The following is a 19,491-nucleotide window of genomic DNA, read 5'->3' as shown; positions in this document are numbered from 1 at the left end:
ACAGAAAAGAGAGGACATGCTATACAGAAAGCAGGTTGTACAAGGACATATAATCCAACAGTGTTCTGAAAGCAGGAGCCAAACACAGTCTCAAATACGCAATTCTGTCATTAGAATTCATCTGACCCAGGGGTGGCAAAAGGGTTTCAGTTCAAATGCTTATCTAACTGCTGTTATTAGGCACAGGAGGGCAATGCTGAAAGTAGCCTGGGGACCACATTCAGGTTTGGTGAGTGTATACTGGGGTCTACTTGAGATGTCTACCCCATTGCTGACTGGAGCAGGTGAGCATCCAACCTTTTACCTATACACACCATGCTTTAGACATAATTCCTTTTCAAGGCTCTTCCTTCCCCCAAGAGCCATCACTTTGCAGTGGCATGGGAGTAATGTCCTGCAGCTTAGAAAAGCTCAAGTGCATGCACATGTGTATACTCTTCCTCCCTCCCTTCCCCCCATCTGATGACACTAAGGCAGCCAGCCAGTCTATGTATTAGTAAGCAATTTGTCCCTGCCTTGAGGTAGAGTTAGGGAAGCCAAGTGGAGAAGCATGGAAAATTGCCTCCCCGGCCACCCTGTGGTCACCACAGTGGTCTCTGTAAGAATTTGCACAGGAAGACACAAGGCTTGTCTCAGTTTCTATACCAGGACACTATATCTGAGAGACCAATTATGTCTCTCTTGTCTTTCTACATGGATACCAGCCTGAAGAAAAGCCTGAGAAAAAGATGGCAGACAGGGTATCACAAAGCACCTGTGTCATGGTGTTCACTCACTCACTAGATGCACTGGTCCACCTCTGAGGATCCTTGGTTTGTAGATGAAGTTATGGCTAAGGTAACTAAACAATGGATTGAGTCACTGGCATCGCATGACTTCAGATGGAGCTGAATGCTACCTGGATTAAGAATGTTGAAAGAATACCACTTTATTTGGTGTTCTAATCATTCTGTCATCAGCTCACTAAATAGATGCAAGCTGAGGGACTCAGTTTGTAGGCAGTTTGTAGGTGGAGGAAGGTCACCCTTTATAGTCTGTATTGCAATTCCTGTCTTCTAGGGAGGATGGCAGCTCAAACAGCAAGTTCCAAGGGACTTTAGTCAGAGATCCTGGGCAAAATCCTAGGAGCACAATGATTCAGTTTCCGGAGACAGTTTACAACTCTCTTCCTCTTGGCTTGGTTGTTCTAGACTCTTTAAGGCTGGCTCTTTGTGCTCCAGGAGGACAGTATAAGCTTCCTGACAATGAGAAGCTAAGGCAGGCTGTGAATGAATCCCACAGGGAGAGGACTAAAGGTTGTCATAAAAAATAGATGTGACACAATAAATGCAGGATGTTCCCTGGGGTCTTAATCTCTTCCTTCAGAAAGCCAGAGCAATTCACCCACGGTGCATGAATGAGGTGGAAGGGCATACACACACTTTGGGTGTTCATATCTATACCAACAACTCAATTCTTCCAAAGCAAAAGTGCCCAAATGGTAACTGTCAGCCTCACCAAGAAGAGTCTTCAACTGACCCAGAGGCCAGAGTCATCAGGACCTGACTCAGGCCTCTGGAGATAATAGAAGGTTTCTAGGACCATCCCCCTGTGCTGCTAGAGTAGTACTGCCAAATTTGCTTTAAGACTTCCTGTTTTTTGAACTTGCAAGGCCTTTCTCTGCCTGCTGAGTACAGCCATTCCTCAGAGGCTGTCAGCTCTGCCTCAGCAGCAGTGAAGCAATAGAGGAAGACCCACATTCCCTTGCCATAAAAGCCAATCCTTGCAGGTGTCTAAGTACCAAGGAAACCAGGATGAACAGGCCAGGACCTGAGAAGGGAGCCACACAGAGATGGATGCGCATTCTTGGGCCCCTTTCTCATAGCATTTCTATCAGCTCATGGCTTCAGCGAAGGTCAGGAGGTCAGGAGGGTGATCTCATGGGGACTCAGAGACAGCACTCCTTGTGAGACAGCCGTACAGCTAGCTCAAGGCCTAGGTGGGAGGCTAGAAACACGCAGGTTTTTTTTTTTCTTTAAAACACTTATAAATTCCTGAGATACTTAAAATAAGAGGCTAAGAAGCTCATGGAAAGGCCGCAGAAGGGCCAAGGGTGTTTCTAGAAGGCTCCCACGACTGAGAAAACTAAAACCACAGTTCAGAGTTTTAAGAAGGAAACATTCTGGAGAGCCACACCCTGGGAATAGGGTGACTCACCTGACCATCAGGAAGACTATTCAAGCTTAGTTGAGTCAGCTCAGTCCTTGAGAATAGAAGACCTGCTTCATTCAAGCAGCCACCAAGGACATCTCTGAAAAGGAACCACAACCAAAGCGTCTATGGTCTTGACATGCAATTGAGAAGCACTAGGAACACAAAGAAACTGTCTAAGATGGAGAAGGGTAGCAGAAGCAGACCTCAGATGGGTTCGAAATAAACATAGCTAACATAACCAAGAAAAGACACACCAAAGGGCAGATGCTCATCAGACTGGACAGTCTTTAAGAGGGGCATCAATAACTGGGGAAAATGTGATAATTGATTCAGAGCTCAGTCAGAGGCAAACTTGCCCCATGAAGAAAGGACCAGTGAATCCAAGTTCAATTGGAACACCAGGCTACAGCAATGAGATCTTAATAGATAGTGAAAGCAGAAAAGCAAAAACAAAACTAAGAGACACACGCAGCGGTAATCCACATCTGGAAGCCTAGAGAGGAGAAGGTAAGGCAGCAGAGAAGGATATTTGCCTAGAGAATGCCAGAAAATGCCTAAGACTGACATCGGTGCTAAAATACAAGACATGAACCACCAAAAAAGAAAAAGGAAGAAAATCCATGCCTAAATATGCCTTGTTAAAAGTGCTAAAAGTCAAAGACAGAGACATCTTAAAAGAATCTCAGTGTAACGATGGTAGCATCAATATCAACAGAAGAAGACATCAACATAAAAATCTCAGAGATGAAAATGACTGCTGATCCCATCTCAGTGACAATGGAGTAGAGATGCCCCAGACAAATATGAATAGAAAGGTTTTTATTAGGAAATTACACTAGGAGAAACACTAAAGGAAGTTTTGTTTTTCTGTGTGTGTAGGGGGGTGTCTCACTTTGTAGCCCAGGCTGTCCTCAAACTCATGCTCCACCTACCTCAGCTTCCAATCACTGGGGTTACACGTGTGACCATCAGGCCTGCACCCTCAGTTCTTGAGTCAGAAGGACGTGACCGCAAAGAAACAATGCATAAGTCTAGTCAGCAGCAACAGCAGTGACAGCATGTGACCTAGAACTTTACCCCGTGAATGAGTGTGGGACATGTCCATTGCAGAATTCCCTTTTAACTGCACACAGACCGCACCAGCTAGTCCTCTCCTTTTTCTGACTAGCTAGAACTGGCACTTAGAGCACATTCTTTTCTTACCCACCTCACTTTCCCTTCACCCTCAGCAGGTAGGTCTTGGTTCTTTACCTAGAGGAGTGACTCATATCTCATTCCTGAAGTGTCTGGGTCATTTATCATCCTTCCTGGATTGGGTTGTTATGGTTTTCTACTGACCTTAATCATAAGGCATGGAAACACTAAGAGGTACCTTAAAGGACTCCTGCCTCCAGGCACATTTTCCTTACCTCTACTGAGGAGAAACAGTTCAATTTCTCCTTTGGTGGTCTGGAACACTCATCCTTGCTAACAGTAAAGTTGTAAAGGACAATCACGAGCCCAAAGTAGCCAGGGAAATCTAAGCTTCCAATTCAATGGGATTGTTGTACCATCTAGCAGAAACACTCCCTGCTATGGAATCAAGAATTCTTTCCCAGAAGAACAAAAGGTCGTAGATAAAAGAAGTAGAGATGTGAATGCTAGTTCTCAATTTTTTCCAGTTCAGGAGCCTTGCCATGATGATGGTGCTGCCCACATTTGGGGCAAGTCTCCCTCGTCAGGCAGATCTCTCTGCAAACACACTCAAAGACACACACACAGAGGCGTCTCCTAGGTGACTCCAAATTCAGTTGAGCTGACAGTGAAGAGTAACCATGGAGGGCTACCAAAACAGATCATATACTGGATCATAAATCAAGCTTCCAAACATTTTCAGTTTCCTGCTCTCAAGTCACTAATTAGCAAACTAAATTAGAGAACAATCACACCAAAAGCAGAAAATCCTCCAATGTTTAGAAAATCATCAATACATTTCTTCAACAGAAGAAATCAGAATTAAAAGTAGAAAAAATGAATTGTAATGAAAATATATCAGCCCAGAACTTAAATGCTGTAGCAAAGCTATAGGCTCAAAAGAGTTTATAGGCATGACCGGAGATAAAAGAAAGGAAATAAAGCTGGGTGTGGACGTTATCCACTGTTTATCCACAATGAACTGTTCTGAAGAAATGTGTTGTTAGCAACATCATGTGAACAGAAGAGAGGCTTATTACTGATCCCTTAAATCAGCTAAATAACGCGATACAAACCTAGATGGCATGTGTCAGTCACTTGGTGTGGTCCCCTGATGCAACTGAAACATTGTACCCATAAGATGTTGGAAGCCATGTCCATGTCACACAGCAGACTTTTAATGTGGAATGAGCACATGCTAAAATAATGACCAAGAGTAGTCTGGTATATTGAGTACTAAACCAGCAGCATGGCTACATGTGATCACCAAGCATGGTATGCGGTGCACAACTGCATGTGCTGTTGTTTTACAGCACTGGCTGCTGGAGGTCTATGTGCACAGATCACCAGACAGATGTGAAATGCTGTGGAGGTGTTCAGCCCCACTGCAATCTTCTGGGGCTAACACCCATGCAGTAAATTGCACATGGAAGCACTTTGCATTCTTTTTTTTTAAAAGATTTATTTATTATTTTATTTTGCATATGATATTCTGTCTGCATTTACCCATGCTGGCCAGAAGAGGGCACCATATCTCATTATAGATGGTTATGAGCCGTGGTGTGGTTGCTGGGAATTGAACTCAGGACCTCTGGAAGAATAGCCAATGCTCTTAACCTCTGAGCCATCTCTCCAGCCCACACTTTGCATTCTTACAACAAAACTAAAATATGTAATGTCAACATGGTCCCTGCTTACTTCTAGGAACTTCATCTGTGTCTCTCTTCCTGCTCATTACTCTGGCCATACTGACCGTCTTTCAGTTCCTTAAGTGAACCACATGACTTCTTGTCTTGGGGCTTTTGCACTTGCTGAAACTAGCTTCCCCTTCCTTACTCTGGCAGCTTCTCAGCTGGGAGGAGTGAGTTCAAATGTCATTTCCTCTGCAAAGTCCAGCCTAGGTCAGGTTCCCCATCTCCCCATCTTTCACAGTACTAGTGAACATTTGTCTAGGAAGTTGCTTTCTCTGAAATCCAGTGGAAGATACTGTCTTCCGTATCTCAAATGTCAGTAGGCTCTTCCTGGCAGAGGCAGAAGCTGCCCCGTTCCTAGCTAAAACCTCAATTCTAGCATGCCATCAGGAACAAGACCTACGCCACGTGTGGCAAGTGAACGAATAAAAACAATGACAGAGTTTACCATCTCAGTAATCATTCGGTTTACTCAGAACTGTTAGCAATGCTCCACTGTCTTGGAAGGAAACTCCCACCGTTTCTGCCACCAGCAGCTGGCATTCATTCCTGTGACATTTACAATGCAATTTGCAATCATTTGCTAATCCGAAAAATCTCACAAACATTTTTTCCTTTGATATTTAAGGAAAATACTTTCTAACTTTGCACTGTTTACTACATGAGGGAAAAGACAGTATTCTGGAAACTCTATCAAATCCTTCTCCACCGAGCAAGTGCTGTGAAGTGACTCAGTGGCTGCCATTATTAACATCTCTTAGTACTGACTGGAGCTGAGATTCACAGACGCTCACAAACAACATCTACTACTTAAACACAGCCCCGAAGGCTGGAGAGCATGCAGTTCGATGTAGGAGCTCCACAGCCCTGCTTCATGAACAGCGCTTTCTCCCTGTGTCTTCTCAGGATAGGAGGGACAAGGCGATGCCCTGGTGTCCCATTCATATGGACACTGGTCCCACTGACAAGACTCAACATGCATGACCCAATCATCTTTCAGAGATCCAGCATGGTTACTGAAGAATGCTGACTTAGCCTCTAGCCAAAAGTCATGCTGCTACCACCACAACCAGCTGACAGCATCCCACAGGTTCCTTCTGTACAGTCTTGCTGCACCATCATATAGAGTATTACAGTGTACCCTATTTGGAGGTGGGGAAATGGAGGCCTCACAGAGATCTTAGAAGGACAGCAGAGGGGCTAAAGAGATGCTCCATGGTTAAGAGCATGTAATGTTCTTGAAAAGGACCTGAGTTGGGTTCCTGGCACTGATGCTGAGTAACTAACAGTTCTTCTCTCTCTCTCTCTCTCTTTCTCTTTCTCTCTCTCTCTCTCTCTCTCTCTCTCTCTCTCTCTCTCTCTCTCTCACACACACACACACACACACACACATACACACTTAAAAATAATAAAATAGGTCAGGCGGTGGTGGCGCATGCCTTTAATCCCAGCACTTGGGAGGTAGAGGCAGATGGATCTGGTCTACAAGAGCTAGTTCCAGGACAGGCTCTAAAACTACAGCAAAATCCTGTCTCGAAAAAACAATAATGTTAGTAATAATAATAATAAATAGATTTTTAAGAAAAAAGACATCAGAGACACAGACATAAAAGAAGGACAGAGCTCTGAAGCAGTTCGAGTTAAGCTTAAACCCAACAATATCTACTGTGTTGGTCAGATCAGCTTAACAGAGGGAAAAGGAAAAGTCTACTTGGCTTATAGATTTAGAAGCTTTAGTACATGGTCACTTGATATTGATGCTTTGGACCTGTGACAATGCAATAGACCATGCTGAGAATTTGTGGTAGAGGAGATCTGCTCACCTCACAGTAGCTGGGAAGCAAGGAGCAAAGGATGAGGGCCAATATCCCCTTTAAGACTATGTCTTAATGGTCTAACTCCCCTTTTCGAGGTTGTATCTTTTTAGGGTTCTACCATCTACCCAATGGCTGGTTCATGTCTATAAGACTCATGACTTTGGGTAGGTGGCACAGGTAAGATACAAACTGAGGTCTCAGGTAAAGTAAGGGTCCTTGCAACCTTTTCCAGCTTCTTCTCCAAGTGTACAATGACAGCAGCAATAGCACACTAGAGAACCAAACTGAAAGGGGGCAAAGCCATATACTATTCAATATAGGCTCAGCAAGCTGCAGTGGTCATCCAGGCATGCTACATACATATACAAGACCACCGGCTTTCACCTGGTAAAATCCATACTGCTCCATTTCTACCTTGTAGGAGTGGCCTGTGACAATGAAGTCAGGCTCACAAAGGCATGTGACAGGGCACCAGGTCCTTAAGAGTTAATCAGCTTCACCTTCCTGCAGGTGGAGAGGCCCCTCATATAGTCAGGATTTGTACTGCTGCAGTGGCTGTCACCTGGCTCCTCTTCCTCCTCCCTGGTCTGATGTGAGACATTCACAATATTGCATGAAGCTAGTGTTCAAGAAGAGCTGAAATGGGTTTTGCTGTCCCTTCATTAAGGGAGGGACACCTATAGGCAGATGACACACACCTACAGGACATCTAAATGTCCTCTGTCATTCAGGGAACATGCAATGCTCAGGCCTGCAAGGGTCATGGGGAAGGAGAAACACACCAATGGCTGTGTACCCATACCTTTCCTTGTCTCCTTCTATCTGATGGGAAAGCCCTGTCTTTCCGAATTTCCATATTCCCATTGTCACTCTAGAACTTAAAATTTCGAGGCTGTTATTTTCTGTCCCCAAACTGTTTCTTTCTTGGTGCTGCCTGCCAGTACTCCCCTAGCTGCAAGTGTTTCACGATGGGAACAGAAGCCCAACACTGTTCCTTATGCCATTCCACCAAACCCTCCAGTCAGTTCTGACTGTACATCAGTCCCATCCTATTCTCCTGGCTCTTCACATGTACACTATGAATATGTATTACTCTCACTGGCTTTATTAAGAGCTGACAGCCTATAGTTAGACTGGATTTTCAGGGAGAGAGAATGCTGGAAGGAGGAAGTATGGAGTCATGAGATTCTCAGAAATCTTGAGGAGATTCAAAGGAAGCAGATGAACGTGCTGCACTGAAACAAGGTGCCAAGCCACATGGTAAAAAATGGGTTAATTTAAATTGTAAGAGCTAGCTAATAACAAGCCTGAGTTATTGGCTGAGCATTTATATTAAATATGAGTTTCTGTGTGGTTATTTGGAGGGCCAGTTGGTAGGACAGAGCTGACAGGGGCCCCACAAAAAACTCCACCTACAAATGGTGCCCAAGATGGGACAATATATATCCACATAAAAATATGAGAAAGCTTAAAAGAAGATTCCAAACAAGTAAAAACAGAAACAAATCTGGCTTCCTGATAACTGCCTTCCCTCAGGTGCAATCAGAGGTGTGGCACTTTTAAGAGGCCCTGCTACCGAACAATAAAATGGGGTTCATGAAGAGTAGGCAGCACACTACTCGGTGGTAGCATGGATCTAAAATCCAGAGTTGGGGCAGCAAACATGGCTCCCTGGTACCTCTGCCATGAGGCTAGACTCAGGCAACTGAAGGAGAGGAGCCAGTCATTTAAGTTTTGCTCATACAGACAATAAAGATTACAGATACACCATAAAGACAGATCCAGACGAAAGAAACTTCTAAACAGTTACAGTGTGTTTAAAAATATACATAGACTTGGGAGAAAAAGGAGAAACGATATATACAGATGTAGAATAAAAAATAGTTTAAAAATAATAAAGTCCTCAAAAAGGAAAAACAATAATAAACCATGTAAAGACTGGAAATACATAGAGTCTGGATCCTGTATGTTACTGTGTGTTCTTTAAAATTTTTAACTGCTTCTTTAGGCTCACCAATTGTAGACTCCGTGACCCTTATTTATGGCTAGAAACCAATTATGAGTGAGTACATCCCATGTTCATCTTTTTGGGTCTGGGTTACCTCACTCAGGATAGTGTTTTCTATTTCCATCCATTTGCATGCAAAATTCGAGAAGTCATTGCTTTTTACCGCAGTGTAGTACTCTAATGTGTACATGTTCCAAACTTTCTTCATCCATTCTTCCATCGAAGGGCATCTAGGTTGTTTCCAGGTACTGGCTATTACAAATAATACTGCTATGAACATAGTTGAACAAATGCTTTTGTCATATGATAGAGCATCTCTTGGGTATATTCCCAAGAGTGGTATTGCTGGGTCCAGGGATAGGTTGATCCCGAATTTCCTGAGAAACCGAAACACTGATTTCCAAAGTGGTTGCACAAGATTGCATTCCCACCAGCAATGGATGAGGGTACCCCTTCCTCCACAGGCTCTCCAGCAAAGGCTATCATTGGAGTTTTTGATTTTAGCCATTCTGACAGGTGTAAGATGATATCTCAAAGTTGTTTTGATTTGCATTTCCCTGATCGCTAAGGAGGTTGAGCATGACCTTAAATGTCTCAATTGGTGAACCTAAAGAAGCTAAATAAGAAGGTGAACCCAAGGAAAAACATATAGTTATCCTCTTGGCTATGGGAAGTAGAAAAAATTGCGGGGGAGAAAATTGGGATCTTGGGGGTGGGGTAGGATGGGGGTAAGGGGAGATGGGGAGAGAAAAGGGAGAAGGGGAGGATAGGGGGAACTTGGGGAAAAAGGATGATTGGGATAAAGGAAGGTTGGATAGGGGAGCACGGAAGCACAATTCTTAGTTAAGGGAGCCACCTGAGGGTTGGCAAGAGACTTGAACCTAGAGTGGCTCCCAGGAGCCCAAGGCGATGTTCCCAGTTAGTTCCTTGGGCAGCTGAGGATAGGGAACCTGAAATGACCCTAGCCTATAGCAATACTGATGAATATCTTACATATCACCATAGAACCTTCATCTGGTGATGGATGGAGATAGAGACAGAGACCCACACTGGAGCACCGGCCTGAGCTCCCAAGGTCCCAATGAGGAGCAGAAGGAGGGAGAACATGAGCAAAGAAGTCAGGACCACGAGGGGTGCACCCACCCACTGAGACAGTGGGGCTGATCTACTGGGAGCTCACCAAGGCCAGCTGGAATGTGACTGAAAAAGCATGGGATTAAACCAGACTCTCTGAACATGGCGAACAATGAGGGCTGATGAGAAGCCAAGGACAATGGCACAGGGTTTTGATCCTACTTCATGTTCTGGCTTTGTGGGAGCCTAGCCAGTTTGGATGTTTACCTTCCTAGACCTGGACGGAGGGGGGGAGGACCTTGGGCTTCCACAGGGCAGGGAACCCTGACTGCTCATTGGACTGGAGAGGGAGGGGGAGAGGAGGGGGGGAAGGGGAAGAAGGTTGGGAGGAGGGGAAGGCAAATGGGAGGCTGGGAGGGGGCGGAAACTTTTTTTTTCTTTTCTCAATAAAAAAAAATTTAACTGCTGATGAATGAGTGATAGTTGCTAAGAGACATTGGATTATGAAAGCTGCCAGATTAAACCAACCTACATATTTTAAGAATATCTTGATTTCAAAATGGGAGTCAAAAGGTGTGTTGCTTTGAGTAGGAGGTTTTGCTTTTATTTTTACAGGAAATGAGTGGCTGTAGATTCATTTTAGGTTGATATGGACCAGGTGTGATAGAGGAAGATCCCCTAAAAATTCTGGCTATAAACATAAAGAAATAAACCTAGAAAAACTACAAAACAGGTTTTATACCAAAACATAAAATAATCATCTTTGGCTAACTTGTATACAATATACCTCTATACTTATATTAATACAGATATGTATGTTACCTTCAAAAGTTTATGTATTTTCAGAGCAAGGGGACCAAGGTGATCCAGCATCTCAAAATGCCTCTGTTGTAGTTTCTTAAGGGTTCTGCATCCAGAACAGCTTCAAGGCTGCTGGCTGGGATGGCCCAGTCTCACAAACTACTCTAGCCAAGACTTAACCATTATCCTAAATTTTCTCAGGGTCTCCAAAGATACTAATGTTCCACACAACAGGAAGCATTCTAGAAAAACAATGCCCAATTCCCAAAAGATTGGTTATGGATGTTTGTCATTATTTAAAGGGTTGGTTACAAGTTGTTATTTGTCATAATAAAACAAAAAAAGAGAAGGCAAACAAAAGAGTTAAATTCAAAGACCTCTTTCTTTCTTTTTTAATTAATTAATTAATTTATTAAAGATTTCTGCCTCCTCCCCGCCACCGCCTCCCATTTCCCTCCCCCTCCCCCAATCAAGTCTCCCTCCCTTATCATCCCGAAGAGCAATCAGGGTTCCCTGCCCTGTGGGAAGTCCAAGGACCACCCACCTCCTTCCAGGTCTAGTTAGGTGAGCATCCAAACTGCCTAGGCTCCCACAAAGCCAGTACGAAGGAAAAATAGGGTATACGATATAGAAATGATGAGATAAAAGGGTAGATTACTGAATCTGCTTTAATCCAAAAAACAGCAGCTATTAATCTAAAAATATTTTACATTGATATAGATTTTGGTTTAGTGATACAAAGTTAAAGTTAATTTTGTTATACTATATGTATGCTTCTACTCTGGTTTGGGGCACTGTGCTGATGCAGCTCTTAAAACTGTACTGTATAATTAAGAAGTCAGGTTGGTAGTTAGTCAACTACAATAATCCAATTTGTAGTCATATTAGGTATGTTTTCAATTGCTGACAGTATACTGTCCAAACTGGACCAGCAGGACACAAAAAAGTTGACTGTCACACTTGGCCAAAACAAGGTAGGAAAGTCCTTCAAAATTCCTTGCTTCTCAAAATGTCTGTCAAATATACTAGGCCTGTAGACCAAAGCTGGATGCCCCAACACTACAGAAGAACTTTGGGTGACTGTCCAGTTAGTCAGATGTCCCTGTCATTAGGTAATATTAGACCCTTCTGGGGTTTTTGATGGAGTTAAAGACTAAATAATTAGACTTAAAGTTTTCCTTAGTTATGATAAAAGGTAAATTAGGTATAAAACTTTAGGCAAAGATAAGATAAATAAGATAATATTTTTCCTAATTTTGCCAAATACAAATTGGCTAGATATTGTAACTGTAATTCTTACTTCATAACTGTTTTTGTTACAGTTTTACTATGTTAAAGTTAAAACCTTTCTTTATAGTTAGACAAAAGGGGAAATGCTCTGGAATAATCTTTTTGTACACCATGAATATATATTACTCTCATTAGCTAATAAAGAGCTGATGGCCTTTAGGTAGGAAGGATTTTTGGGGAGAGAGGACGCTGGGAGAAGGAAGGGCAGAGTCATGAGAGTTTCAGGAGTCATGAGAAGGTACAGAGGAAGAAGGAGATGAACATGCTGAGCTGAGATAAGGTACCAAGCCATGTGGTGGAATATAAATAAAATATGGGTTAATTTAATTTGTAAGACCTGGTTAGTTACAGGCCAACCATTTCTAATTAATAGTAAGTCTCTGTGTGACTATTTGGGGAGCTGGCTGGTGGGACGGTGCTGACCGAGAGTCCCAATAAAAAACTCTGCCTACAGTTATTTATAGCATTTTCACCAGTGCTTTGTTACCTCATAGCTACCCCACCCCCCATGATACCGTCTTCTCATGTTGACAGATCAACAACCATTTTGTACTGTGATGGGCTTTCCTGGTGACTCACCCAAGTTTCTAGGAGAAAGACTGCCAAGGGAGTAGTGTAGGAGTTCACTGGAGAATTCTAGTCCCCTGGCCTAGAGACCATCTTCATACTTTAGTACGGCTTTCCCTTCCCAGAGATCTGCACTCAAATGATTCATGAACAGGCCCACACCTCCCTGTTTCTAATGTCCTGGTTCAGGGTGTTCATGGACAGCTCAGGAGCATGGCAGATGGGCCAGAGAGCACTAGCTTATTTGGAAACACAGCATGGAGTTGCCTAGGTTAGAAGAGCAGTGGGTGTTCCAGCAGGAGCAGGAAGCTCCCACAGGGGACATGCTCAGAGCCCCACCCCACCCCTCACAAAGTAGATGGTCAGGATGACTGCTCATCCCCCTCCCCAGTTCCCTTGGAGCCTGTTCACTGCTGCTTGCCTAGCTAGATAACAAAGCAGCTGCTGCTCCAGAGAAAGACAGTGGGTGCAGCACACTGCAATGTGCCAGGGAGCTGGGAAGAGCCCTGTGCTAAGCTGGGCAATTACTGATGGCCAATGGCTAGCTTCAGCCCAGCTGAGGGGGCTGAGGAACAGATGGTTGTCTTGTTATTAGAGAAATTTGCCATCAGGCAGGTGGTAGCAGGTTTCAAGCCACACAAGGGGATTTTCACAAACGCACAAGTTTACAAAGAACAATAAGCAGATTCTTACTTTATTGTGTTCTCTGCTTTTGAAGCCGCCTCATGGAATTGCTGGGAAGACAGTTTATATATCTCGGCATTCTACAAAGAGAAACACAGAACTGGTTACCAAAGATTGCCATCTCCTTCTGGAAGCTTGTAGGACAAAATCATGGCAGAACTGGAAGATACCAATATCTTGACTGGTGTCAGCACAGCCTAGGTCCTAGCATGCTGATCACTGTGACAGAAACCCAGAAAAGTGACTTGCTAAAGGCAAACTACGCAAGCTTCAGGCCACATGCCAAATCTGCTGGCTACCTTTTTTGTAAATAAAGTTTCACTGGCCCATGGTCATACACACCATGTCTTTGGCTGCTTGCACACTACAGGATCAGTAGAATGGCTGTGGTAGAGCCTGCATTGTCTGCAAAGCATAAATCATTTATTACTAGTAAAAAAAACAAAAAAACAAAACAAAATAAAACAAACAAGCAACAACAACAACAACAAAAATGGTGCTGAACTTGATCTACTACAATCCCTATTGGACAACTGGACCACACTGTCTAAAGAGGTCAAATGATGAGCCAAAATAGCAAGGGACAATGTAAGCGGTATCCAGTGTCTTGGTTCTTAGACTATGACATGCTCTGCTGCTTCCCATGATGCACTGTGGGAGGGTCTGAAGGCATATACCTTGCCCTTCCTGAAGTTATTCATTGCACACACATTTACGGAGTCAGGCTGACAGGGAAAGCCTAGGACCAAGAACAAGTCAGCTGGGTTTGACCCTGGTGGCACATTGTGACGGTGGGTAAGTTGCTTAACTTGTTACTCATTTCTGGCCACACAGGTCCAGACTAGCACTTTCCTTATTTTCTACAACTCCAGCATCTTCACTTGCTCTCAGAGACTGATACTGATGGGAGTGCTCAGGCCCATGCACAGCTGGATAGACATATAGGGGGTGGGGGAAGGCCAAACCTGGAGGCCGAGACAGGGTGGGTCAAGTAGTCCCTGTAAAGAGGTGTAGGGTAAGTGGTTAGGTGTCCTGATTGGGGTATGAAGCCAGCAGCAGTTGCCTTTGTGTGGGGTGCCAAGGTCAGGCCCTTTGCATAGCTGACTATTCACTCGTGAGAAGGGGCTACCCCTCTTTCACAGATGAGCAAACAGGCCCATCAGTCAGTCCTTGCAACAAGTGGGTGTGACAGTGAAGGGACTGTGAAGTCTCGGGGCTGTGTTTCCTTGCACATCTGTCAGGCTCAGCCTGATTCAGCCTGACTCCACCTACCTACCTGCTGAAGAAAAGCAGCCAGCCAGGCCCTGGATGAACAGGGAAAGAGATCTGAATCAGGGTTGCCAGGAGAGCCCATCCTGTGGTGTGGAGTCCAAGTCTAGAGGGAAGGGATTTAAGCCAGAAAACTTCCTCTAGGGGACCACAGGTATGAATGCAGGTCTGGGCTGGAACCAGGCTCTACTTTTACCTGCTCTCTGAGATTTACCTGCCCACTCTCTACATTTTCAGGGAAGGTTGACTGGGGATCAGCATGGCGTGGGAAGGAAACTCTTGTAGGGGAGCTTAGGAATACAAAGTCACTGGCAGGGAGAACCAGGGTCTATGGGTGGAAGAGTCACATAGCCTATTCCTTCTAGTCTCTTCTCTTTACACCAGGGAGGTCCTTTCCCAAGGCATGCCAATAACTCCAGCACACAACACACATGAAAGAAACATAGGTCTTCCTCACAGCCTGGTATTGGAAGATCTATACTAATGCGGTGCCCAGGAAGGCTTTCTGCTTCTCTGGAGTCCTTGCACTCATATCAAGAGTTGGCTCTGCTTCAGGATGGTGTGACATTCCCTGACATGACTGTCCTGGCTGAGGACAAGGACAGAGGCAAGCTGATCAGTATACACCTGTTCCTCCAGTAGGTGTTCTTCTGTGACCTCCTTGGAATCCCTGGGACTCTGCTGGAGCCTCCTGAGGATGTGGCCTGATCCATGGGCCCACAGTATGACTTCAGTGCTTACTGGCCATAGTCTGTGGCTAAACCACTTCTTCCAAGCTTTGTTTTCTTAGCTGCAGAGTAACAGAAAACCAGGCACACAGATCTCCTTCAACTCACATAGCACTGTGTAGGTTCTGAAGCCACAGAGAATCTCATCCACTAAGTTCCTTCCATGGAATCTGGTCTTTCTTCCCCATAAGAAATCTGCCTGGCTCAACCATCTCTGAGTTTCTTTTCTCCTATATGTGTTCACAGGGTCAGGTCACAGGCTTCCAGGTCCAGTCACCTACTGAGTGCCTCTCAAAGTGGGGACTCAAGGGCTGAGTAACAGAAGAGGAGTTACTGTTCTGTATGGTAGGAAGGACACATCTGTCCCCAGGCACATGGAGCCAATTATGTGGTCAATAGGATTTGTCACAGGAAGTGGCCACAGGCAAAGAAGTGGTTACGGCCACCCCACTTTACTTCCTCTAATTTCCTCATGATGACTCAGTGAAAATCCCCAGCTAGTCCTATCCTGTCTGTGTAGACCCATGGCAATGGGCTTTGTCACAACTGCTGGTCCAGAAGCACAGGAAGGTCTTCAGGCCACAATGGGGTTCACCATGTCCTACATTTGTTCTCCAGCTTTCTTCTTTGAGAACGAGAACCCAGCAGACTACTTGTTATCATTGTAGGCTTCTTAAGAACTGGCCAACTTGCTCTTCCTGAGAACCATTAAATATTGGGAGTAGGGTCCAAAGCAAGTAGAGCCTGTACTCTGGCCATGTGGGATGCTCAGACAATACAATGTCACAATTACAAATGAGCATTAGGCCAATAGTTTGGTGCTTTCTGGGTACCTACCAAAGCAGCCTGCAAACTTGATTAGACTGTCTTCTCAGAAGTTGGTACCTGAGCGGAAGCAAACCAAGGTATGTCGCTTGCTCCCTCTCATTGCCTCTGATGGTTCTGACAATGGAGTCCATGGCTTAGTTCATGGGAGACTAGTATCCCAACTTTAAGGCACAATTTTGTCACAACAATATTTTTTAAAAGTGAAAGCAGGACAAGGGCCACAATGAGTGGTGAGCTTGTTAAAGGCCTGTACCCCAGCCACATCCCACCTTCCTCTTTACGCCCCCTTGGGTGAGGTCATGGCACACTTGTGAGCACCTTGTTGGCAAACAGTTTGTGGGCAAGTACTTTAATTAGAGAGCCTTCTGTGAGGCATACAGTGGGTGAGCACATCGAGAGGGAGGACACCCTGTGAAAGAGGACTTTGTGCGGGAGCACAGTATGGGTGAGGGTTCTGGGAGTCAAGCAGCTCCCACCATATCCTCTAGGCCGATAAACTCTCCTACTGTTGTACACAGTGCTGAGGAGAACAAGTGCCTACTAGCAGTTCTGTGTGTGAATGAGCATACCTACAGGGAACATTCTAGAAGTCAGGTTCCTGAATTAAAAATATATTTATTTCTAACAAAGTAAGGGGTGAGCAGATATGATACAAGGCAAACAAGGGGGAGGTCTCATGGAGAGAGACAACCATGTGGATGAGAGTTTCAAAAGGGCAGTGTGGGTATTTGAGGGAAGCAGGGACCGTGAGAGTGAGAGCAGGAGGGACCAAGAGGCACACTGGGTAAAGTAGCCTCAATTTCAGACTCAGAATCTGGAATAAAATGAAAGGTGAGGCTGGGCAGTGGTGGCGCACACCTTTAATTCCAGCACTCACGCATGGGGGGTGGGGGTGGGGCAGAGGCAGGATGATCTCTGTGAGTTCGAGGCCAGTCTGGTCTACAAGAGCTAGTTCTAGGACAGGCTCCAAAGTTACAGAGAAACCCTGTCTCGAAAAAGAGGGGTGAATAAACGCCTGGGTTTGTTTCTTTCATGTTTTTGAAACAAAGGTTTTGCTCTGTAGCCCAGGCTAGCCTGGTGAGCTTCCTATCTCAGCTTCCTGAGTGCTGAAATTACAGGCCTGAGTCACTATACCTGGGCAAGCCCTGGCTTTCTAGGTGAGGGAATAGCAGAGGAGTCCTATTTTTAAAAGGACAGAGGTTGCTGTGGATGGAGTCCTGTCTCCCCTGAGGCCATCAGCACTGGAGGGTCCTGGACCACTGAGGCCGGAGAATGGGAGCTATAGTTACCACAGAGGCTCACGGGTCTACACTGTCCCCATATCATCAGTCCCCACCATTACAAACTGTTAGTTTTGGAGACGTTTTTTCCCCATAAATTTCTTAGGTTCCCACTTCTGGACTGCATTTTTCTCTGCTCTAGATAGCTGCCCCTTCTCCAGTGCCTGCAGCTGCTTCTTGAGCACATCTGAAGGCAGAAGACCTGATCTCCATTAATTAAATCTGCTATTAAAAATTAAATAACGTGAATAAGAAGGTGTGAGTATTATCTCTGTGGGTTTCAAAAGTCGCAGTGTTTCTTCAATTACTTCCCAAGCAGTTTTCATATTTCATACTGTCTGATTTCTCCAAGGGCCTGGATTTGCAAGATCAAAAGAGAGTGTGAGGGTGAGAGAAGCAAGGTGGGAAGGCGGGAAGGGGAGGATGGCAGTAAAACATGTCATAGACAGGAGAGATCAACTTGCTGTCCCCAGGCAGATCCAGGAGAAGAAGCAGAATGGGAGGATGCAGGGACACAGAGATCTGTGGCAAGTCAACCAAGTGCAGGTCAGGGTGAGACCCATATGCTCATGTATAGGATGGTGGGTATAAAGACAAAAGCTTATCCTACATGCCTGGAAAAGAGCAACTCCTGGGCCAGAGCCCCAACACAGACAACTAGGTCAAAGGCATTCATAAATGACCTACTAGGGGAAGCAAGGTTAGGTGTTACAGATGCCCAGCTTGAGAGAGGACATGGTACTAGAGAGGACTGAGGCTCTCCCAAGCTGATCAAGCAGGGCCATGAGTGAATCACAGAGTGAGGCTACCGGTGCTCAGGTCAGGATGCCTCCTAGTGTGTGTCACGGGCAGGACTTTCATGTCATATCCTCTGCACAGTGAGAATGGTTATAGAGCAGTCAGCACAGGCTTGATGGGAATGAGGGTGGTAATGCATTGTAAAATATTTACACAATGCCTGGCATACAGTGGACACTCAATAAATGTTTTAAGAACTTAACATCCCTTGATTTCATGTGTATGGACCAACAAGGCCAGCAGAGCCTGGAAGAGTTCTGAGTGCTGGCTGAGGAGTGACAGGAGGCTCTTCAGGGGGTGTGACCTCCATCACCAAGGGCTTTTAGTCCTTTTTGCTCATGATCCATCCCAGAAACTATGAGAGGGCCTGGCACAGGAATTGCTGAATAAATGCAAACCAAGGCCAGAACCACATGGGCACAGGGTAGTTAGGAGGCAGCCACTGGCTGAAGCTCTGGCAAGACAGTCTCCTAAGCTTCCAGCTCTGCACGGGGCCTGCACTCAGGGATCTAGCAGGCGACGATAGACCAAGCTGTGGTAGCACATGTATGACCATAGCACAGGATAGTAATGGCATTGCTGGTGGGGCAGGGGTGAGGGCAGATTGATGCACAGGGACTTGGAGTCCTTCCAAAGTGGTGGGAGTATTTTAGCTCGTGTGGTGGGAGGATGCAAGAGGCAACAGTCGCACGTGTGCTGGCCCTATCCAATGGGGGTGAAGGGCATGCCTTATCAGAAGAGGAGGCTCAGTGCCCCTGCCTGACCAGGCACTAGAGTAGGGACTGCCCAGGAGGCCGATTCCTGGAAAGCTCATAATAGTTAACCCTGAGGTAAGACCTTAGCAGATGAACAAACTGAGGAAGCCCAGAAAGGCAAAAGGAGCACCAGGGTGAAAAGACATCAAGCTAAAGAGCAGTGTGGACAGCCACAGGTTTCTTTAACAGTCCCATGCGTCCCTGCTGGGCCCAGCTGGGACTAAGGAAGAAAGTAATAAATAATGGAAGTGCTGATACAACACAGGTCTGAAGCAATTACAGCCATGAAAACTTCCTAGAGGATAGAGGTGGGGTGGGGTGAGGAGTCCTAGCAACATCAGTATAGGCTGGAAGGGGCTCAGCGCTGGAGGCCAGAGATTAACAGAGAATGGGCCTAGGCCAACATGCTGCCAGAGTAGCCAGCACTGGCTGTCTGGGGGGATTCTGGTACCTACCAGTCTAATTGTCAGAAGCTTTTAAAGACGGAATGAATGCTCAGAAAAGTAAAGATGATTAATGAATTCAGGATTCTCTA

At 45.2% G+C, this 19,491-nt stretch overlaps 1 protein-coding gene across 2 annotated transcripts in view; it reads right to left on the bottom strand.

Annotated features, from left to right (window-relative positions):
* Positions 1 to 19,491, bottom strand: part of Chchd6 (coiled-coil-helix-coiled-coil-helix domain containing 6) — a 228,973-nt gene that overhangs the window by 29,366 nt on the left and 180,116 nt on the right. Inside the window, exon 6 of one of the 2 annotated variants that reach the window (XM_075983530.1) lies at positions 13,308 to 13,378. The exons of the other annotated variant lie outside the window; for it this stretch is intronic. Coding sequence (XP_075839645.1) covers positions 13,308 to 13,378 — 71 coding nt within the window. The remainder of the gene's footprint in view (positions 1 to 13,307; positions 13,379 to 19,491) is intronic. 2 annotated transcript variants of the gene reach the window in all.

Source organism: Microtus pennsylvanicus, chromosome 8 (assembly GCF_037038515.1).
Source record: "Microtus pennsylvanicus isolate mMicPen1 chromosome 8, mMicPen1.hap1, whole genome shotgun sequence".
Taxonomy (NCBI): domain Eukaryota; kingdom Metazoa; phylum Chordata; class Mammalia; order Rodentia; family Cricetidae; genus Microtus; species Microtus pennsylvanicus.
This window is presented reverse-complemented; position numbering and strand designations above follow the sequence as displayed.